Genomic DNA, 24,215 nt, shown 5'->3' with positions numbered 1-24,215 from the left:
CCTTTAGCTTCAGTTGGAGGGTTGTGTGGGTTAATTTTATTGTTTCTTTTCAGAGCCTGCTTCCTTCTCTTTGGTTTGAAAGTTGCACAAAAACCTCCCATGGCCTCACTTAATTCTAAGTGCTGTTCTTTCCTGGAAGTACACTACCTAGGTCTGCCAGCCTTTTTTCTATTCACAGAGCTGAAATTAAAGCAGGTTAGACAGCAGTTATATCACTAGCAGCTAAACGTGAAGCTAAAAATAGCCTGCAGCTTTTGACTGGTAATACCAAAATAATGTTTATTTGGCTGCATGATCCTTCTTTTTGGGCAAACAGTGGCAGGCCCAGACAGACAAGTTGTAAACAAAAGGCTACAACGGCTTATTGACTGATCTGAAAGGGAACAAGATATAATAACCACAGAGTTTTTTCATTAAATTCTGTGAAAATCATCAGCTCAATACTTAAAAACGGTTGAAACAGAAATAATTAAGAGCATGAAGCATAAAGGGCCCAAAATCATAACAGTCAAATCTGAGATCTATTCTACTGGAAACTTCACATAAGATATTGAATTGAATTACTCATATGGAAAATGAGGGCATACTCAACTAGACATAGATCTAGGGCTTTAAAATTCAGTCTTCTGCATCAATAAAACATAACTTTAAAGTATGTGTTCTAGAATCTGTGTGTTACAGAGAAATAATTGTAGGTAGTAGTCATATTCCTGAGATTTTCAGAAAATACTTTAAAAAGTATATTAGTAAAAAACAAAATATCTGAATTAATAATCAAACCTTGAGTAACTACTGTGATAATTTTATTCCTGTGTCCCTCTGTGCTAACATGGACAATTAAGAGTATTTAAAGGGAAGAAAAATGCAGTATAAATATGAGAGAGGAAGTGGCATTTTCTTTAAAAAAGCATAGAACCGATATTTTATATTTCTAACAAATTAGTGTCAACATTTTAAAATGTGACTTTCAAAATTCTTCATGAGAGAAAGGTAGATAATTTTTAAAAGAACCTGCTATAAAAAAGGGCAACATTGAGGAAAGGATATTGACAATAATGTAAGAAAGCAACATGGAGTGGAATTTAACACATTTTCTGTAGTTAATATTTACAAGCTTGTTTGCACTATGTAAAGCCTAATAACATTTTGTATTTCACAGATTGAAAAGACTGCCACAGAGATACATCATATCATTATCACATACACTGTTATGACTAATAGTGATATTCTAGCTTTTCTAGTGGGGTGCTTGAGATGCATTAATGCCAGAGTGTATTCTTGTAATATTCTAGAGGCCATTCAGGTTACACTTGGAAAGCTTATTGATATTCAATATAACTGTTGAGTTCCAGAAGGGACAGAACCTGAGATGTGTAGCTGAATAAGAATTAATCTGCTCTTACCTTTTTTTGTTGTATTATAAAGTGATTAATCTGCTATTTGTTTTATTTAATACAAAGCATGTATTTAATACCTTATTTTTTTCAGGTTTGTGTGGTAGTATGGACTTTGACTGGTAGACTAATTCAAGAAAATACTATTACAATAACGGAAGGCTAAGGATATCAACTGCCCAGACCACATTCAGAAGTAGTTTACTGGGGAGCTATGCAACCTATAATCTGTGTTTGTTGATACTTTGGAAAAAACTTTCTGGATTAATGGCTTTGTACATGCACAAATTAACTACCTGGGAACAGTCTGCTGCCCCGAATGCATCAGATTCACTGTGTTTGTAGTGTAAGGGAAATTTGTGCATCAGGATTGAATCTGGAACATAATGGGTTTTTGCTTGTGCAGGTTAGTGTCACACATTAATAGATTCCTTAATTTCCTACTTCGGTTTACAGAAGGCTGAGTAGAAAGGAGGAGAGTCCTGAAAATAATGCTGTTTGTCCTGAAAGGGATTATCAACAGATTTTTCTGATCATCATGCTATGCTCTTTTCATAAGGACATATTTAGAAGATTTTTTTTCTGGAATAAATTAGTAATAATATCCATAGCCATTTAAAATAAACTATGTAGAAAAAAATGCTAGCTACTACCTGAAGATTCTTTAAATAAATCTTCCTCAAAAACTTTTCCTGATTTATTGTGAAAATGAGTCCTTGAAAGAAGTAGCTCTCCATTCTGCCTTTGGTATTTTGAAAAAGAATAACTCCCTCTGTGAAAAAGCATCTAAACTGTTAAGTTAGCTGATGGGTTTAGATAAACCAGTGGTCTCTGCATGATCATGTTAGGACATATAAGCTGTAACCTCCTGTAAGAACTAGTTCACATGTTGGGACTCTCAAAGCAAAAGCATTGATTTAATCAATTTTTAACGCTTTGCCTAACTGAAGGAAAAATGTGTACTTGATACAGGTATAACAAAGGCCTTTATGGTAAAGATAGATATTAGGTCTACATTCCATACAACTATATACATGATTTGAAGAGGTAGAAATAACTTTGCAGATTAAGTATCTGGCTTGAGTTGTCAGAAACAGTCATCAGTGACACTTGGTTTTACACTGAAGATGACACTCACTTTGCCTGAGCCACTTAATTTTAAACCATGAATTGATCATTAACAGACGGGTTTTGAGCAGAACACCAGCGGTGGAACTTGGTATTCTCTGTATGCTTAGTAATCACTTATTCTAGGATATGAATTAATATTGAGGTTTTTTGATTCTGAAGCCAGAGAAACCTGTGAGCCTTCCAGAGGCTGTTAGCCAATAAGGCTATTTACTGAATAAATTAGTTTTGGAACTGCTTTAGCATCTGAAAGTTTTCTGATCTTTTTTAATTGCTCAGCACTAAGCTGTAGAAAGTCAGTCTATAATGCATGACAAATTATTGCCTAGGTGCCCAGATTGGTCCTGGGGTAGAAGCACCCAGGTGGCTAATGCTTTTGTCATTACATGTCTCTTACATTCCAGTTTTATTTTGCTAATGATCCTATATTCAGAAATGTAGTTGTAAAAATCATTAATGCTACCTTACTGATTTTGAATTCTCCAGCTTTTCTATCAGCAATTTAGAAGAGGATCAAATTTGTATAACCAAGAGCAATCAACAAGGGATATCAAAACAGGAATCATACTGTGTTTAAACAATGTATTAGAAAAATTAAACACAAGTTCTTGAGAAGAAGCTATTCGTAATCCACTGAACTTCACAAATGGTTGCCTACGGTGTCCAATGCACACTTTTGTTCTCTGTGATCTGCATTATAAAGTATTAACTTTTTCGTATGTGTCAGCTATTTCACTTGTTTAGCTTCTGACATGTTGGTCAAGGTTCTGTGGAGCTAATCTATGGTTTTTCATATAGCTTTTGGAAACAATATGGTCTGAGTTGACCTCTTAGCATGATCATTTTAACAAGCCAGGTATTTGTAAAACAGGAAAACCAGCAATTTATCAGTGTTCAGTGGCTGACCTTTGTTGTAGTTGAAAGAAAAGCATTTCTGCAAGTGTTGTTGAGATGATATGCTAGAAAAGATGAAATTTTCTTCTGACTTGATTTGTTATGACATGTCTATAGGCAAAATGCGTTCCAAGTAATTGCTGTGGATGGGGTTTGCAGTGGAATAATTCAGTGTCTCTCTGCTGAAGACTGTATTGACTGGCTACAAGCAATAGCAAGTAACATTTCCAACCTCACAAAGCACAATGTAAGTATGGATCCAAGTAAGCCAGAAGGTTTCCCGATCATGTTTAATTATAACTGTCGTAAAAGCCTAATGGGTTCACACACAGAATTATCTGCATATAGGCAGTGCTTGAGGCTGTCTGAGGGAAGTCAACTCATGTTTGTCATCAAATCAGACTTTGTGAGAAATCATTGAATGGGAAAATATTCTCCCCTGCAGTCATATAGTTTACTTAATCACTATCAGAGTTACTAGCTTCTTAGCAGCACCAGCTAAGATTAGAAACGAAGACCAGACATACAGGAGAAAGGCAGGTGTGATGGGTAAGCACAAAGAATTCTGTACTTTCTTCATAGTTTGAGAAAGCACATCTGTATAAAGACTGTTATAATCAGATCAGAACTATGTATGAGGTCTGTTTAGGTATCATTAAACACAAGGAATACTGCAAAGTGCTTCTCTGGGATAGATACAGATGTTCACTATCATCAATGATTACATGCATTTATGCTTCATGGACTGTACTTTTATGATCTGATCTGGTGGGACAGATACTTCATTTTATTGAAGCAAGAGTAAATGTTATGCAAAACTTTTGTCAAACTACTGGTAAGTTCAGTTGAAAGTTCTGGACCTGCCTAGGATGTATTTTGCATTTGATTGATGACATGTAGATTTGCCTGTAGGAGTCTAAATGATGCTTTTCCTGTTTATCCTCAAAAAATACAGAACACATGGGTATCACCATTATTTTGAATTGAGTTATAACAAGGAAGCCCTTGAGGATTTTATTTATATTCTCTCAGATTTCCTTAAATCTGTTTTAGCCTCCCAAAGCTGCCTCTGCATTTGTACTTGTTTCAAATACAGGGAACAGATTGAAGGAAGTTATATTTCTTGGAGATTTATATTCAAGATGCAAAACTATGTTCCATCTGGCAGCAATACGTAAAAGTCATTGTATTATAAATACATGACAGACATGAATTCATCCACCATCTGCAATCTTCCACACAACACAAACAACTTTATGGCTATTTATTCATCCCTACAATGCTGTTGTATAGAACCTTTCTTGTCTCAGTAGGCATACTGAAAAATGAGGGTGCTGTTTTTCTCTCTTACACCTACATTTTATATGATAATGTTTTCTGTAGTTCTGATGAGACTATAATTATGGCTCTTTACTGTAGCTTGAATTTAGGAAATGTGCTGTGGTTACATGATATATTTTCAGTGTTTAAAAAGCAAGCACAGTTTATATAACTCTACACTAGTTTCCATAAAGTACAGAAACAATGTATCTGCTGGTTTATAAGATGGAAATGGTAAACTATGCAACTATGATGACAATCTTTGTATTTTCTTTATCCCAAATACATCTCATAAAATAACTGTGAGATTTAGGGCTTATGACAATTATCCATTAATCCATTTTTTGAAATGTCCTAATAGTTCATAGCCCATATGAATTTATGGAAACCAGTGAGACTCTCTTTTCTATAATATAGTCTTCATTTAAATTGTTAGTTGCCACAAAGAATTGTTGTGGGTTTTTTTTTTTGGCATCATATGTGCTGAGTGAGAATAAGAAACATTAGAAGCATACAGGAGACAAAAAACCAACAAACTGTGTCTTGGAACAAGGATTAGATGTGGTTAGAGGTCCATATATTTTCTTTCTTTACAAGATAGTTATAGATATATTCATTACTATTGATGTTAGCATGTTTTGTCTGAGAGAGGCATTTACTCACAGTCATTTTCTCATCCAATACCAAAGAAACAATAAGAGTACAGGACTTTTTTTAAACTTTTGTACAAATTGAGATATATTAACTGTTCTGATTTGTAGTTTCAATTAACTTCTTATTTCTATTTAGAGGTCATGAGAAATAATTTGTTTTATTTCAATGCTGTGTAGCTCATAGAAATGTTAGCTTACGTATTCTTTCTCGCATCTGTGAGGAAGGAAGTAAGTGAAAACAAGTCTATAAACCCAAATTTTTTTTCTGAAAGCATTTCCTTTGCCAGTGTGTCAAGTTTGGACTCGGTAGATTTGGGTGAGATTCATCTTGCCTAGCTTTAGATGTCTCAAAGCAGAATGTCTGAAGAGTGATCCTTATGATTTTCTTTCAAAATCTAATTTATGGTGAGTTTAATTCCGTCAGGACATATTTTTCTTTTCTTTCACTGGTAAGGGACCCTAGGGTGGTGAGTTCAGACTTCGATACCTAAGGAAATATGTGTATCCTGTCAAGGAAATATCAAGATAATGTCAAAATCTCTTCTGTCATGATCTAATAAGTCAACATCTGACACAAAGGTGATGTGACTCAATTGCAGAATGATCAGTGTATCTAATACGTACCGGAGAGCAATAATATAGCAAAAAGACAGGAGTAGAAGCAAAACCAAAATATCTTGACATCATCATCTTTGAAGACAGTGTTGCTAGCTGAACATACACCTGAATGTACATAATGGAGGCTGGAAGATGGTGTCTGCAGGTAAACACCTTTCCTGCAGCATTTAGACTATCATTGTACAGTGTGAGATAAAACTTGTCTTACAAGGCAACAAAATAGTTACAGTTTCAATGCAGAGGTTTAGGAAATTATATTCTGACTATTAAAGAACAGATCAAATAAAAATTCACTATTGTCTATATAAATTCACTAGTTGACATAATTTAAAATTTTCATTAAAAGATAGACTTCAGGTATGCATCCTTTTTCTTTCTATTCAGTAAATTAGAACTAGTGTCCTCTGGTGTTCGTAGAATACTGGGAGTGATACCACTAATTTAATTTCTTCAGTTCCCAAGAAACAATGGAAGGGTTACATATGGGATGAAATACATCCCTTTAAAATTACAAAATATTAATTGACTTCCATATGGGTATGCAATCAAACATGTACTATAGAAATGCACTGTTGGAAATTACCTAATATTGCAATATAATTGATGATGTGATAAATCCATAAAGACAGTTCATTTCTGAAGATGGGTTCCTCTCCAATTTGAGTTACTTGAGCTGCATCTGTGTTAAAAATTCATCAGCTTTAGCAATAGATTAAAAAAAACAGAGATGAAACTGTTGTTCATGTGCTGAAACCTGAATATGTTAAATTTAACCTAGACCTGGTAACTCTAATTCCTCTATTAATTGATGAGGTAGAAAAGGGTTTTACCTCTTTTTGCCAGTTTGAATGGCAGGTCAAAGACAATTTGAAAGCGAAGAAGGTCCTGCTGCTACCTTTTTTTACCCGTTCTCCAAGTAGGTATTTTCAGTTTCGCTGTTTCAATTCAGCTATGAACCATTGGTCTTTCCATTAACTCTAAGCTGTATTAATTTCTGTGGTAATCGATACTGATTTCTGTTCATTACCATTTATTTTGTTGAAGAATATTCTGTTTACAGTATCCAATAGGTCACATAACTTTAAAAGAAATTACGCTCTGGAAGAGTATAAGAAATATTCAGAAAAATTGTGCTCTATAAAGATCCACTTGTTGCCAATACATACCTAATTTATGTGGTGAAATTTTCAAGGGGCTCAAAGGCAAAATTTTTACTGCCTCAGCAGGGATAAGAGGTCTTTTTCACACTTGACTCAACTGAAAAATTACTTGGTTGCCACACTGTTCTATTGAAATGCTGCTAAAAGAAAAAACAAGTGCTGCAAAAAAATAAATAAAACAAAAAAACCCAAACAAACAAAAATACAACAAAAACCTAAACAAACAAACAAAAATACAACAACAAAAAACCACAAACAAACAGCAACAATAACAACAAAGGATACAGAACCTTTAGGTCTTTGTCACGAAAGAATAATAAAAAAATACATTGCAGTTAGCATCTTCTAGGATATAACTTTCTTTGGCAACACATCCTCCCAACTTAGTAGTTGTCGCTCTTGCCATTGCTTTCTCTGTGGCAGGTTTTTATATAGTAGGTGTAATGCTACTTCTTTTCCCTTTCCTCTTCCATCGTTTCCTTGGGAGACATTGCAGCAATTGCACATTTATACATCTTACCTTGAAGCTAACACTTGACAGTGAAGGAACAACATGAACTTCATCAGACAGGAATAACAGGCAACTGAGCTAACACTGCCAAGCAGGAGGTGACAAAAAGTTAGTTTTAAATTTGTCTTGAGAATGCCCCTAACATCTTGTGAGATTTAATTCACAGTAACTTCACTTTTCTGGCTAGAATAACATGTATCTGTGAAGTTAATTGGGAACACTTATGTTGGTTGTTGAAGCATGGTAGTAGCATGAAAGCAGGAGGATTAAGAGGTATACAAGGTGAGTATGAGTTTGGCACAACGTATGTGTTTTCCTGCCCTTAAGCTTTTATTTTGCACAAAGTTGAAAAGTCCAGTTGAAACCACCATGTGCTTAAAATGTAGTGCATAATGTAAGAAATTTGCTGCTAAGAGGACAAATTTATTTGTCCTCACATTCTCTGGCAAAAAGGGAACAATAATACCTTAACTTTATGATGCTGAAGTTTGGGTAATTGTTTAGATTCTGTAAGTGAAAAAGGAAAAAAGTATGAAACACAAAAAACCACAAAAAACACAACCAACCAACAGAATAATATGATTTGTGGAAGGAATAAAATATCACAGGATTGCATTCAGTGGTTAGTGAGTTACTGAAATAAATTAGTAGTACGTATCTCATTTTTCTGGTGGATGCTACCACCAGTAAGAACATACTGTGCAGTGATATATTACATTAATAAATCAATGTCACTCATATAAAGTGAACAGATTTCACATTTAAATTTTTACTAGAAATAACAGGGGAGACCATCAGGATTCTCTGATGTTATTAATTTTTGAGTTTTCAGGGAATCTATGCTCTTAGATGCCCTGTGTATTACAATAGTACTAAACTTTTTGTTGGTTACTAAACTATGCATGTTTGGAGCAAGTCCAAAATTATCAACATTAGTATCAAACTTCATACAGTGCTTTTGTTCTGTAGTAGTGCAAAAGACAAATGTTGTATATAATTTAGAAGTTGAAAACCTTGTAAAGTGAAGCCCAAAGCAACAAAAATTATAAGAAGTCTTAAAAATATTACCTGTAGAATAATTTTTATATGTATTATTGACATTTGCCAAGACACAACTACTCAGATAAATTGGGCATTATCCAATAAACATATGTTTAACTGTTTTTTGAGCAGTATTATGCATTTGGATGTTTACAGAGATCTGACACTTTGATTTTTATTTTTTTTGTTCTCCATTCCATTCTAAACCTTTTAAACAGAAGCCTATAGAAGTAGTTATTCCACTACTGATACTTAGGTCTCCGTAGGAACACTTAGAACTGGTTATGCTTGTAACATACTTCTGTCTTTTAATTGTATTCCATATATGGTTGTCTTAAGACACATAGATCTAAGTGAATAAATATAGTAAGTGCAGCATCAAAATTACATAAATCATGGGATGTTACCACTCTGACATTTAAAACCACACCAGTTTTTATGCCGCTGCTATCTAACTTTATATATGGTATGGCCTTCCTATTTAATTCATTTTGGGCAATTTGCTGCATGTCTTATTTTACTAACTTGCTGCATATACTTTGCTTACTGAAGAATTATGGGTTATTTGGTGTACTGGTTTAACAGCAAAAAAAAAGCTAAGTCTTGCCAAACTGTGTTGCTGTTGCTCCAATGTGTTTCATCTGCACTTGAATAGTGTATCTGAGTTTAAAGGATGATACTTAACATGTGGCAGATCTGGAAAACAGTGCAAGAAAATTATATTTCTTTGAGAAATGTTCCTTCCAGGGTATTTCTTCTAGTGTATTCACCTTATCTGTGAAATTTGTAGCAAGAAACTTCCATCTTCATAGCTGGAGCGTTTGTTATGACACATTCTGATTATGGTGATAGCACTCATCATTAAGACATGTTGTCCTGATTTGAAATATACAGTGTAAACTTCAATTCATCATGATAGCTTTTGAAATAAAATAACATTTCCTTTCTGTACTAAACTTATCCCAAAATGCTATTTTAACAATATCATTTTAACTGTACATAGTGTTGCAAGTCTTACAGTGGTCAATAATACATAATAAATATATTAACTTGAGTACTATTATAAATAACCACTATACGGTTCTAAAAGAAAATTTAAGAGAAATAATGTCCTCAGAGACAATAAAATCAAAATACCTTCACTTTAAATATTATTTACATATATTTGGTTATACATATTGGAGTATATTATTCAAATAGAACCATGGTTTACCTGTTAAATCTAGGCTTTAAAAAAAAGCCACTTTATTGCAGAGAGAATATTTTTGCAATTTTATATATGATGTTGTCACACAGCAAAGAATCCCCACACTTTTTCTGATTCATTCATTTCTGTATGGAGTTATGTTGTAGACCTGCACTAGTGTTTCAATAAAAGCAAAACATTAGAACATTCAATATGTTCTTTAATCTATGTATGATTCATATTGAACTCTGAGACTCTTCCTGCATTGTTATTGAAGTCTTAGGTTGACATGCTATAATAAAGACAATAATCTGTTGAGTTACGAGACACTTTGGAGGGATGTCAAAATCCCATCCTGGTGAAAGGTAACAAGAAACCCATAATTAAGGGAGTTTAAAAAAACAACAACAACAACAACAAAAGTTCTCATCATGGATTTAAAGTGGCCAAGAATAAAGGAACTATGAGCAGTCTGACTAGGACTGCAGGTAAGCCACTGGATTTTTTTAAGAGAGGTAGCACATGGAAAAAAAGGTACTCATTATTAAGTTGCTCTTTCCTTCCAAATGCCAAGGTGTCCTTTCAGTAGCAATTGGAGACTTCCAGCTACTTTAACCTAGTTTTTGACATGCAGTAAACTGTTCAGTATTCCACAATTGGTTTATTTTAAGTGAGTGTCTTGAAAGTGACTGTTGAATCAAAAACTACTGTTGATAAAACAGGAACTGGGAGGCTAGGCAATAATAACCTTTATTTTTGCATCCCTCCTCTTTGCTGCATTGAAAAAACAACAAAACAAACAAACAAACAAAAATGCATGGATATCACTATTTGTATTTTAAATCAAGGTTAGCTTGTTTTCACATCCCTTTCTTTTTACTTACTTTTAAAGGTGGTTACATCAAAAGTTTTGCCTTTCTTCCGTGACCAATTAAGGAAAAAAAAACAACAACAAAGAATTAAAAGAAATTGAAATGCACTCAAAAAGCCATCAGATACCTCAGGGAATACATTATTAGTAAGCTAATGTGTTGAAAGCACTTTCTTCACTTGGTTGTCTTGCTTCATAAAGTGCTGTAGACAACCAGTGCATGTTGGTAGTGCACAGCTTCTATTCGCCTGAGGAAGAGAACCGACTCAGGAGGAGGCAGAGGGCTGGGAGACAAGACAGGAATTCCAGTCATTCTAGGGCAGTTTCAAGAGACTGGGACAAACAAGCCCAGCTGACAGGAAAACAGGCAAAACATCAAAAGATCACTAGGGAGAGGAAATGAGCCCCAAATCCTTTGGACTTGCCATTCCTCTACAAACAAAAGGTATTATGAGACTCTATGTCTGATTTCTTATCTCCTAAAACTATGTGTTGCTGTTAAGTGGCAGGCATCTCTGGGGAAGGTCAGAAAAGTCTGAGATTATAGCTGTGCTGATTGCCTGTGTGGGCATTAATATAATTGCAGGGTTGTTTGGGTTGGTTTTTTTCACCGAATTGTTTATTTCAGAAAATGAAGTCATGACATAAAAATTTTCTTGTGAAGACTATCATTGAGGTCATAAAGTCAAGGTTGAAAAACTGAGAAGCATCTTGTTTCTTTCTCCTTTCACAATGCATAGTAATCTGTGACTTACTGCAGCAAAGAATCATTAATTTCCTTTGGATGTTTTTACCTTTTTTAACTGTTTAAAATGTCTGTATGAGAGATTTCTGGGGGCTTTTTATTTGTTTGGGTTTTTTTAATTGTTTCAATTTTTTTTTTCAACAAATTTACAGGCTGAAAAAAGGTATTTTCCTAACTATACCAATCAGGAAGTATAGAATCCTAGAATCACAGAATTTTTTTGGATGGAAAAAACCTTTAATGTCATCAAGTCCAACCACTAACCTAGCACAGCCAAGATTCCACAGCTAAACCATGTCCCTAAGCCCCACTTCTACACATCTTTTCAATACAACCCGGGATGATTACTAGTTCCAGCCCGTTCCAGTGCTTGACAACTCTTTTGGTGAAGAAAGTACCCACAGGTCCTTTTCCTCCAGTCAGCTTTCCATCCAGTTTTCCACAAGCCTGTAGCATTGCCTGGGGTTGTTGTGACCCAGGTGTAGGACCTTGTTGAACTTGGCCTTGCTGAACCTCATATAATTGGCCCTGGCCCATCGATCCAGCCTGTCCAGGTCCCTCTGCAGATCCTTACTACCCTCAATCAGTTCAACACTCCCTCCCAATTTGGTATTGTCTGCAACCTTACTAAGGGTGCACTCAGTCTCCTCATCCAGATCATTGATAGTGTCTCACTGTAGTAGAGGGAAACAAAGGAAAATTTTCTTTACTAGATTTATGGAATCACTTGATATGACTTTGGTCTTAATACTTAGAAAGCAACATAAAGCACAGTTTCCATTTACTTCTTTGCAATTGCCTGATTTTCCACCTTTTCTGATGGTGTTTCAGGTTAGGAATCCTATAAAAGTTATTGCTCATGAATTAAAATATTTTGTTTAATTGGTTTTCTTTAGTTAATTTAGGAGCTTGCTGGCAAAGAGTAGATAAGAATAGACTTGTTAGGGACTGTCTGTCTGAAACATGAGGGGATTTTCATTTTCCTAGATTTGTTCTGATTCTTCAACGCAAATAATTTTGAACTTTGCTAATACGTGAAACAGAGGTCCCAAAGATGTAGTGTTCTTCATAGAAGCCTGAATTTAATCACATCTGGGCTATTTCACGCTGGGGAAGGAACAGAATGAGGTAATAGAATTAAATCCTGTCATTAAGACTGGGAAAAAAAGAAATAAGCTGTTTTGATGTTACGTGTGTGTATATGCATATATATATATACAAGTATGTACACAGAGAGTAAGATTTAATAGATGTTAAATGTTAAGAAGGAAAAATACATTAAATATGTTTAAAATATATACTTTTTTTTCATTTCTTTCTGAAATCAAAGCTTTACTGAATGGAATGTTTCAGAAGGTATTAATCACATATATTTTATTGATATTAAAATGTCTCTATATTTTTATATTTGATGTAGGTAATCAATTCTTTATTCCCCAATTTTTCTTTTTTATGTGCCAATTATCAATTATGCCAGGGTAGTTTGGCAAGAGAGTATTTTATGACTAAAGTGTACCTGCTGGGCTCCTAAATTCTATTTTGATATGAGATCTCCTGTGATAGGAAAGGTTGTCACTAAGTTTTAGATGTAGAGAATGAGGAAATGATAAAACTCAACTGGAAACGAGGCAACCAGGTAGTTACAGAATGCCTGTTCATCTCACCTGTGACTACTTAATGATTCAGTATCATAAAATACAACATAAAATGCAACTGAGGAAAATTTGATGCATATTAATCCTCACATCTACTTTTAGCTATATTAGCATAAAGATTTTTTAAGGTCAATGCAAATGTGCAATCTTCAAAATGATAAATTCCAGTTTTATTCATGAGTCTGCTTTTCAAATGTCACAAGAAAACCTTTATTTCCATTTTAAATAACTGATAGGTATTCTGCTACTCTTCCAGTGTGATGCATTGAAACCACAGAGAAGATGAGTAAAAAGTGTTACTGTAAGTCATGTGTCAACAATACATTAACCATGTAAATAACAAGACGCAATGTTTTTTTTTCTTTAGATCACATTGTTCAGTAGTAGGTTTGAATATGTGCAACTACTCTGTGTAGAGGTGATGTTTCATAGGTTTCCTGTTTGTACAGGCAAGGAATCTTAATAAAAAAGCAGAATAAAATAGTATATGTCCAGATTACAAACATGTTTGTAGGTCTATTGCTGAATGATTGCACAAATTTATGGCAGTTTTCTCCAGGGAAGAATCTGTTATCTGCCTATTGGAAAATACTGTTTTCATTGTGTTTATTTCCTAAGGTAATTTTGTAAGGTAATAAAAAAGAATGAACACTTCCTGTGGTATGTCAACATGCTGCAGCTTCTCACATAGTTCAGCCAATTTAAAATTGTCAGTGCAGTTTTAGGAGATCTTCTTCTCTAATATGTGATTGCCAAGGAACTAGACTTCTATTCTTGTAACTTCTTTTTTTGGTTGTTTGTTTTGTGTTTTTTGTTGTTATTGTTGGTTGTTTCTGTTTTGTTTTTTGTAAATACAGAGTAATTCAATCTAATTTAGCTAAATTAAGTAGTCTTACTAGCTGTTAACTGTTTTAAGCTGAGGAAGTGATACTCTCCACCCAAACTCCTTACATAGTAAATGGATAAAAGAAAATGTCTTAGAGACTTCGCAAAAATTAACCAGTTCTCCTGATTTAGGTACTTACGTCTATCCCATTAACTATTTAATGTATGCACACATCTCCAGAGGCTAATTCAATCTCCTTGAATTAAGTACCTACTTCTCCCACTTCCAATAGGAAATGGCAAGAGGGTACTTTAGCATAACAGCCTACAGGTGTCACCCTGTAGAGAGACAGGGTCAGAAGATAGACATGACATGATAGACAGGAGCTCTCTGTGCTACTCAGCCTGCAGGCCTGGTGCCATCTGTCTCACCCCTGCTTAAAGGATGTTTGGGGACAGAGCAGGGCTGAGTCTCTGCTCCCCCTTCCAGAGGCTGTTTTTTTACCATCCACTGAGTCACATGTAAATTTCATGGAAACGCCATTTAGCAGGAGGCAGGGCTCTCTTCTTTCTGGTAGGATTCATGCTGCAGGAGTATTGCTTACGTGCAGCAGATCCACACTTGGCTCCTTGAGTCCAGTATCATGGATGGGTACTCTGGCATTAATTACCATGACTAAATTGGAGACAGACACTTCATTCCCTGTACTACAGTGTAACTTTTATTTTTGCAGATCTTTAAACCCAACTCAGTTGACTATTCTCATTAATGATGCAATCCCCCCTAACAGCTGGTTTAGCACAGCTAAGGGGCTGGGAACATAGGGTAGATAGATAAGCAGGAGGGGAGAAGTCAACACTAGCTTCTGCCACTGACTTTGCCATGAAAGAAAGATCAGCAAAAACAGGCCCCATTTAGATGTCCTCAACTGAGCAAGTGATGATCTTCTATATTTGTGAATGTTGCAGTCAGATAAGCCTGCTTTATCTTTTTTTGCTTCTGTATTCTTACCTCTTCCTTTGCAAGTTTTAAAAACTAACAAGAATGTCTCTCAGGTTTTGAGATCAAACTAAAGTTCATGCTTCTTGAGATGCTCTCAAATCAAAGGTTGTGTCCCCCCTTTTTTTTAGTGCTGAGACCTCTTAAATTTGTGGTATTATTGTTACTGATAAACTAGCCCACATTGCTTGAGGGAAGCCAGCTGAAACATGCTAATATTTTTTTTTTTTCTTTATGAGCAATGGACTCAATCATTGCTGAATAAGTATTGCAAATGAAAATATTTGTTGTTTTATTTTTCCTATTTGCCTTTCCATTCATTGTGGCTGCTGCTTTCCCTTCTCAGGGATGTATCTGGGAAAATAATAGCCTGATTATTGTATAGGGAAAATACAAGTTTTATTGGATACTTCTAGATATTTGTTTGCTTAATCTTTCTTCATTGGAATACCAACCTTTAGCTGTTCTCTAAGTTTAAAAGAACTCCTATTAGTGCACATTGTATTGCTTGACTATTCTATTTAAAAAAAAAAATAATTCCTTTACTCATATGTGGTACTTATTTTTTTGGAAATTCTTTTTTTGTAAAATGTCCACTGAATTTTGCATATCATTATAATTAACACCACTCCTAAAGAAAGGTACTGCAAAAATTACAAAAGGAACTGATGTTCAGACACCTGTTTTACGGTTTCAGATTCCCTTTTTGTTGTACTAATGTTACTAGTCACTTGTATGGACTATTCTGAAGTACCACAAAGATTTTTCTCCTCGTGAGTTTTCCTGAGATATTCAAGATATCTCTTCAAGTTTACTGTTGTAAGAGGAATCATAGAAATGCAAATGCAAATAAGAAGCAAATCTTGAAGGACATTAGCTTTATAATTGTTAAATATTATATAAATGAACAATGACTAAATATATGTTAGGGTTTTTAAAAGTGAACCATGTAATTCAACTCTATTTTCAGATGATGCACTTTTTAGAGGCCGTGAATATCTTTGCTTTTGTTCATTTGTTTGTTCTTCTGTGTGCAGAAACACACAGGCATTTATAAACTTACATTTAAATAGTGTGTACATTCTATTTAAATGTTTTCCTTGTTTTTTAACAGTAACATTAATTTTAAAGTGTTGTGCTTGTTTTCTTTTTTAACATCACAAATAGGGTATTTCGCAAGAATAAATATGTCCTTAGGCTGATGCAATCCCTATGGAGTTGTGGAGCTAAGCAGTCTTTTTTCAGTTCTTTAAATAATTAATACATTATAATCTCTATGCATGTTTAACATCAGAATTATTTCCTTTTGCACCAGATTAACACAAGTTAATATTGCTGTATAAACATAATCTATGAATTTTAAAATACTATGCCAAAAAATATTTATACATATATCTAAAAGGCCCTTGAGAAGCTGTTTCAAACAATTTGTTTTTAAAGTTAGTTGCCTAATGAGATAGTCAGCATACCTTTCCTGACTATTTAGCAAAGTATGCCTTCACCTTAAGGAAGCTAGCTACTTTTGTTGCAGTGGTATGGATTTAAGCATGTTTATTTACCAACCAGTAACCCTAAATAGCATTTTCATCTCAAAATGTAATTATCAGAAGTCAGGAAAATATAGTATACAATTTGAATTTTTTAAAGAGTAGTCCCTATGCTTAGATAATAGCTATAACTCTCTGAGGCTTGCAGATCATTCTACCAGTAAATTAAGTTGCCATTTACATAGCTTAATATGTTGCAGGTCAAACTTAGTCCAAAGCAATTATAGCTCTCTGACCTCTATTTAGTCTTCTGATTCAAAAGCCATTTTCCATCATCTTTGTAAATTCATAGAATAGATCACAGCTTATGCATTTTATGCTTACGTCTTTTTACGGCTGGCTGGATGGCTGCACCTAGAGAGTTGTGGTCAATGGTTCAGTGTCCAAGTGGAGGCAAGTGACAAGTGGTGTTCCTCAGATGTCAGTATTGGGACCAGTGCTGTTTAACATCTTTGCTGGAGACATGGACAGTGGAATTGAGTGTATACTTGGCAAGTTTGCTGACAGTACCGAATTTTCTGGTATGCTTGATACCCTAGAGGGAAGTGATACCTTCCAAGGGGACCTTGACAGGCTGGAGAGCTGGGCCAGTGACAACCTCATGCAGTTCAACAAGGCCAAGTGCAGGGTCCTGCACCTGGGTCGGCACAACCCCAGACATAAATATAGGTTGGGAAAAATGGCTGGAGAGCAGTCCTGAGGAGAAGGACTTGGGGGTGGTAGTTGATGAGAAGCTCCACATGAACCACCAGTGTGTGCTGGAGCCCAGAGATCAATGGCATCCTGGGGTGCATCAAAAGAAGTGTGGCCAGCAGGGCCAGGGAGGTGATTCTGCCCCTCTACTCTGCTCTGGTGAGACCCCACCTGGAATACTGTGAACAGTTCTGGTGCCCTCAGCACAGGAAAGACATGGAGCTGTTGAAGAGAGTCCAGAGAAGGGCCACAAAGATGATCAAAGGACTGGAGCACCTCTGCTATGAAGACAGGCTGAGACAGTTGGGAGAAAAGCCTTCCAGTGCCTGAAGGGACTTACAGGAAAGCTGGGGAGGGGCTTTTCATCAGAGAAGATAGTGATAGGACAAGGGGTAGTATTTTTAAACTGAAGGAAGGTAGATTTAGGTTAGACATCAGGAATAAATTCTTCACCATGAAGATAGTAAGGCACTGGAATAGGTTGCACAGGGAGGTTGTGGAAGCCCCCTCCCTAGAGGTGTTTAAGGCCAAGTTGGATGCAGGCTTGTGCAGTCTGTTCTAGTGTGAGGTGTAGGGAGGTTGGAACCTGATGATCTTCAAGGTCCTTTCCAACCTCAACCATTCTATGATTCTATGACTTCATTTCATTACCATTTATTTCAGTCATGACCAGCTCAAAACTAAATCTTTTGCAAATTGTGTTGTATGTTTTGATACCCACCTAAGCCTAAGAACATTCAGTACTTATAGTGAAAGAATAGCTCTATATTTGATATGGGAATTGCTGCCGTTATTCGTCTTTGGGATTTTTTTCTTACATTTTTACAACAGCCTAAGCTTTATGAAGAATCACAATATTACTCAGTTATTTAAAGGCTTTGTGCAGTTCTAAATTTGCCATAGAACACACCATTCTGATAGGTATTACTATTTTAAGTGGTATTATAATAATATCAAGTTCATAGAGCTAATTCCCACAGTCATTACATAGCAATGTAACCACAGTTTTACTCACTATACTTTTGTTGCAACTTGACATACACATTTCACTTGTTGCAAATTATAGCTTTTGTGTTCTACTAGTCATGCCACTGTCTTCAAGGTTCATTAAACCTTTGCTAAGTAATTTGTTTCATGATTTTTCTGTTAACTGTAGTGCTGCAGCAATTTCCTGAGCATGTGAGCACCATGGCTTTTTCTTTCAGGAAAGATAATTTCTATGATGTATAACTAGAAATTCACTAGAATAATGAGAGAGGCGTTGTGGAAATATTACTATTTTTTAATTTATTCCAATAGTTTCTGTGTCATAAGAATGATATTGTTTGATATTGTTTTTTATTGTTGACACCTGAGACATTAACATGTTGATATTTTTAAAAGATGAAATGCTATTATTTGCATTTATTTACTTATGGCATGTTTTCCTTTGGACTGCAAGAACTAGTGATACAGTGAAAATCTATATTTTTGCCCAAACAATCTCTTACTGCTGAAATGCAGTTAGACAGCAGGTTGCTGTTCTGAAATCAATTGACATAGATGCACTTTCAATGAAAGATCTTAAAAATGTTTCCTGAACTTTATATACCATGTGGCAGCTCTCACTCATGCAGGTATATGTAATTTTAAAATATATTTGATTTTTTTTTTTTACCTTTTTTGTTCTCTTTTGGAAAATTACTTTATAGGATGATATTTAATCCATGATAATGCAGTGAAACTCAATAGTTCATAGTTTTCTTATAGGCAAGTATGAAATGCACATTGCAGAAGAAGTCAACTTTAAATTTACTTACAGTATCCCCAGTTCTTGTCTTAGTCATTCTTAATGCCAAGAAATAAGTAATTCATGACATACTGGGGAAAATTCTGTTGATTCTTAATTATTCAGAACTCTTTCTATGTAAGTATTATGCAGTCATATCCAAGGCAGGAAAAATATGCCATCTATTACTTCTATGTAAATTTAACTTCATTCTTGTCAAAATTGAAATAGACCTCCAATGTAGTTCAGTATTTAACACACTTCTTAAAAAATAAAGTCTGAGCTTGAAAATGTATGAGTTTCTGCAAAAAAAGTGTGCCCTATCCTTTTTGGTACTTTGACATTTTCTGCTCCTTGGCCTGCCTTTCAGCCATGGTCCCCCAGATACACAACTCCTTACACTTGCATATGACCATATTCCTCAGTATTTGAGCATTTATTTTCAGAAATAATAAAAGATACTTGAGAAAACCCATATTTAGGAGGACATTCACTTAGTGTTTTATAATGGATTCTTAGTGATGAGGTGCAATTGGAGGTAAGTAGGAGAAATTACATTCTTTAGAAGGGAATTAAATTTAAGACTTCTCAAGCTAATGGCTCAGTAGCTTGTTAAGAAAGAGCAGGTTAAGGGGAGTCTGGACTTTCCTACTTAAGGCAAGCAAAAGCTTTATTCCAACAGAGTTTCTCATTGAAATCCAGTTTAGAGCATAACTGAATGTAGTGCTAGTCTGTGATTAATCTGAATGCAGAATACAGTGATCCCCATTGAGTATAATGAGGAGGCACCAGAAGTATTTTAAAATGTGAGGACCTGACCTTTACATATAAAATTACTGCAAAGCAATTTTGTAATGTTTCAAATGAAATTTAAAATTATTATACTGTTGAATAGAGAGCTTTCTGCAGCAACAAGTACTGAAAACCTAATCTTTTTATACCTGTCTCACAGTGACATAAGAAAATATTGATATGTTCTTTTAGGATAAAATTTAGTAAATGTGTTAATACGTAGGTCATTATCATGTGAACCTAAAGTCTCAACAGCTATTTCATATTATGTCAACAAAATTATTTAAGTAATGTAATACCAGGTGATTTTTTTAGCTTCCTCACAAGCAGTTTGTTATCTGGTGCTGTCAACCAAATTGCCACATAAATATTACTGCTCTTCCTGAGAGCTCCAAGAGAATAAAATTATGTAACTCTTTAGACAGAAAAAGATAAATTTGACACAGTACAGCAAAAATTAAGTGTTCCTATAATTTAATTGTCAATCCACTCAAAGTAAAGTAAACAAACTTGGTTGTAGGATGATGGAAGATATAATACTTGTAAAGACTACAGAAAGCCTCTTTAGCTGTGTTGCCTCAGGTGAAGGTTTTTGTCTATGGCTAAGATATTGAACTTTGCCAGCAGGGATTCTTTTAGAAACAGATACCCTATGGTATAAGAATTAAATGTATTTTTAAAATCACTAGCTACATTTCTAGAAGGCATTAGATTCTGTTGAGAGTATTGATTGTCTCATGTGTTATGTATAATTGTGTAAAATTCCCCATTTCTCCTGCCATTTTACTACCCCCTTTGTCTTATTAAATGCCAAAGTGTGAACTGCAAATGTTATTATGTCTGCCAAGGTGAAGTGTCCTGAAATAATGAAAACCTAGGCAAACTGTGAACTCTTCCTGGGCAAGGTCAGAAGCCTGCTGATAGACTGAGAGTGTAGGAGCAGAATCTCTAACAAACTGACTGTCATTCTGTTTCAGCCAAGTCAGAGTGAAAAGACTGGGTAGTCAAGAGGGACTTAAAATGCAAGGAGCCATGTGACTGAATAAAGAAATAACTCAAAAGCTTTGAATGGGAATTTGAGGAGGATGAAAACAAGGAAAGTCATGAGCTTCAACAAATATACCATATACAGAACAAAGTGATGATGATAATATAAATCAGATATATGTTGTTTTTTTTTTTTTTTTCTTCCAGCACCTGCTAATGGTAGATGTGGAAACTTTAGGTGGGAATGAAAACTACAGATATGCATATCCAAATTTGAAACTGAATCTCTAGGAGTTCAAATTTGCATTTCCCTTTCCAAAGAAGGCTGAGGAGGGAGGAAGATGCCTCTTTTGGACTGTGTGTGCTAGAGAAATCTCTTAAGAAGTAGGCAGAGAAATTACATGAGAAAGCATTAAGACTGAGTTAAATCTGGAATTGAAGGGTGTGGATAAGATAATTGGGAACAAGCCAGGTAGTGCTGTTCCACAACAGCACCTACTGTGAGTGTGGAAAACAAAGTTTCTACTTGCAGGTCTTCTTCATAAGGAAATGGTCAGCTCTCAGGCAGCGATGCATTGCAGTGCTGCCTGCAGCAACCAAGCTTTCAAGCCTAATGACAGAGTGTAGAAAAAATAAAATAAAAACCTGGCAGGCTGGAAAAGCTGTGAGATTAATGATCACTCTTGCCTTGAGGAAGAGATGTATTGGTCATGGGTGACTCACTCCTGTGTATGATGAAAAACTGAGTCTAGTGACTGGAGCTAACATTGTGGGAAACATTCTCTCTCCCAGGAGCCCAAATCGAAGGATGCTGCCAAAGCCATCTAGCCAAATGACTTTTAACTGGAACTGGTCATTCATGCTGGCAAGTCTGATTTCAGTGTGACTCTAAGCAGACAACAAGTATTTACCAAGTCTCTTAAAGGAAGGTGGAGTGGGTCAGCACTATTGTAATGTGCTACTCAATCCTCCTGGTCATGCAGAAGCAATGTGTCCTACATTGTGTGTAGGAATGCTCATTTAGAGAAGCGGTGTCACCAAAGAAGACTTTGCCTTCTTTGACAATAGGACAAACTTTCAAGGATATACAGACTGAAATGGAACTGCTTAGTCTGAAGAAAAGCATAGTGTTTGAACTTCAGAAAACCTACAGAAAGAGCAAGCAGTTACTTCTTTGTGATGGATTACATGAGAAGTAATGGGCTTAAGCTGCAAGCACAAAAGGTCTGTTTAGATACAAGAAAAATTTTTAATGCTAAGTAGAGCTGTACTTGCTAATAGATTGACTCGTGAAACATTGAGCATGCCATCATGGCAGGACTATACAAATGGGCTGGGCAAACAGCTTCGATCTGTTGAGTTGCTTTTCAGTCATACATTATTGAGAAATAGGGTGGAATTTTGACAAATACTTCCTTGAATGTTGATAAGTCAGAAAAAAATACTAAAATATGTATTGTTGAGGACTCTGATAGTTTATAGAGTCTAGTATTTCAAGCTATAAGAGATATGAAAGGTTTATACTTGAAGTGTTTTGAGTACAAGTGCCTTAGCATTCATAATTTTTAAAATATTAGATAGGGGAATGGTGATTAATTATATTTCAGATGCAAGTCCTTGATATCTGCAAAGGAAGACTGGATTGATAATTGCTAGGTACATTACATCTTTACTCAGGAATTTGTGTGTTTTCTTAACCAAAAGTAAAATGGATTTGAATACCTATGAAATATTCAAATGGATTTCCATTGCAAACTGTTTTTCTTTGGAGGATAGTAAAATTGTTTTAAATTGCAGATGAAAGAGGTACTCAAGAGGAATATATTTCACTGTTTTGTGAGCAGATGTCTTACTGATTATGTACACCATTTTTTTTATCCTTAGTGTGATTGATACTGTGGTAATCATACTCCAATACTATTATGATATAAACTACAATTATCCAGTTGCATTTCATTATCTGAAGCAATGTGACTTGTATATCCTTCTGGGTAATTCACCATTTTCTTTTTTTTTCATACTCATTCAATTCTTATTGTTCACAGTCTTTCTAGTAAATCTTCAGTAGAGAGACATATGTTTCTCACTTTCAGATGGGACCATAATAGCTTTTTCAGGCACTGGCTTTCAGATGTTACCATTCTCTCTTTAGTACTATGCATGTTGCTGCTGGTATTTTAATTATGGAGATTCGGTGTTGTTAAACTCTGTTGCTTGTAAGACAAGTACCTTCACTAAAGAAGCAAAACAGCAGTATTATCATTAAGGTAATGTCCAAATTCAGGAATACATGTTAAATGTTGGGGAGTTAATTGAAGTAATGAATCTGTTAAGACATTATTTTTTATTATTATTTTATTTTTTTAATATAAGTAATTGCAGTACTATTGAAACATCACAGATGTGTGAAGAATAGGTTGTATTTAGGGATTCCACTATACTTTCATCTATTAGGCACAGATCTGTATTTCTTTGTAATATCCATCTGTTACTGCTGTGCTGATAGTGTTCAGTGCATCAGTGAAACCTTTACAGTGAGAAAGCAAATGAAGTTTGATGATATGCAGGTGTGCAGTCATAGTTGAGGTAGCCTCTTATCCTTCAGTAGGGCTCTTACATGCCATAAATTAATCATAACTCTCAATATACAAATATTTTCTTTCCATACGTCAGTTCAAGAACTCTGTTAGTTATTATTTGTATTCAACTGATTTGGTTTTTGGGGAGCATTTCTGAGTCTTACTGGGCATCCTTTGTTGTCTCTAAAAGCATTTATCAAATATCTTAGAATCATAGAGCAGTTTGGGTTGAAAGGGACTTTAAAGATCCTCTAGTTGCAACTCCCCTGCCATGGGCAGGGACATCTCCCACTAGACCAGGTTGATCAAAGCCCCATCCACCCTGGCCTTGAACACTTCCAGGGAGGAGCCATCCACAGCTTCTCTAGGTGGCCTGTGTCAGTGTTTCACCACCCACACAGTCAAGAATTTCTTCCAAAATTCTAATCTAAAAAAAATCTGCCTTCTCTCAGTTTAAACCATTCCCCTCTTGTCCCTTTACTACACATCCTAGTAAAAGTCCCTCCCCAGCTCTCCTGTAGGCCCCTTTAAGTATTGAAAGGCCACAATAAGGTCCTTTTAGAGCCTTCTCTTCTCTAAGTTGAACAACCTAAACTCTCTCAGCCTGTCTTAGTAGGAGAGGTGCTGCAGCCCTCTGGTCATCTTTGTGGTCCTCCTCTGGACTTGCTCCAACAGCTCAGTGTCCTTCTTACCTTGGGAGCTCCAGAAATGGACACAGTACTCCAGGTGGAGCTTGATGAGCAGAGCACAGGGAGAGAATCACCTGCTGGCCGTGCTGCTTTTGATGCAGTCCGGGACGTAGTTAGCTTTCTGGGCTGCAAGCACACATGCCAGCTCATGTTGAGCTT

The 24,215-nt window shown here is 35.4% G+C and overlaps 1 protein-coding gene across 1 annotated transcript in view; it reads left to right on the top strand.

The window, feature by feature from the left end:
- SNTG1 (syntrophin, gamma 1) overlaps positions 1–24,215 on the top strand; it is a 330,610-nt gene that overhangs the window by 235,759 nt on the left and 70,636 nt on the right. Inside the window, exon 11 of the mRNA XM_010006812.1 lies at positions 3,534–3,663. Within this exon, the coding sequence (XP_010005114.1) occupies positions 3,534–3,663 (130 nt within the window). The remainder of the gene's footprint in view (positions 1–3,533; positions 3,664–24,215) is intronic.

This window comes from Chaetura pelagica, unplaced genomic scaffold (genome assembly GCF_000747805.2).
Source record: "Chaetura pelagica isolate M959 unplaced genomic scaffold, ChaPel_1.0 scaffold109, whole genome shotgun sequence".
In the NCBI taxonomy this organism is placed as follows: domain Eukaryota; kingdom Metazoa; phylum Chordata; class Aves; order Apodiformes; family Apodidae; genus Chaetura; species Chaetura pelagica.
Note: the sequence above shows the minus strand (reverse complement) of the source record. Positions and strands in the feature narration are given on the sequence as shown.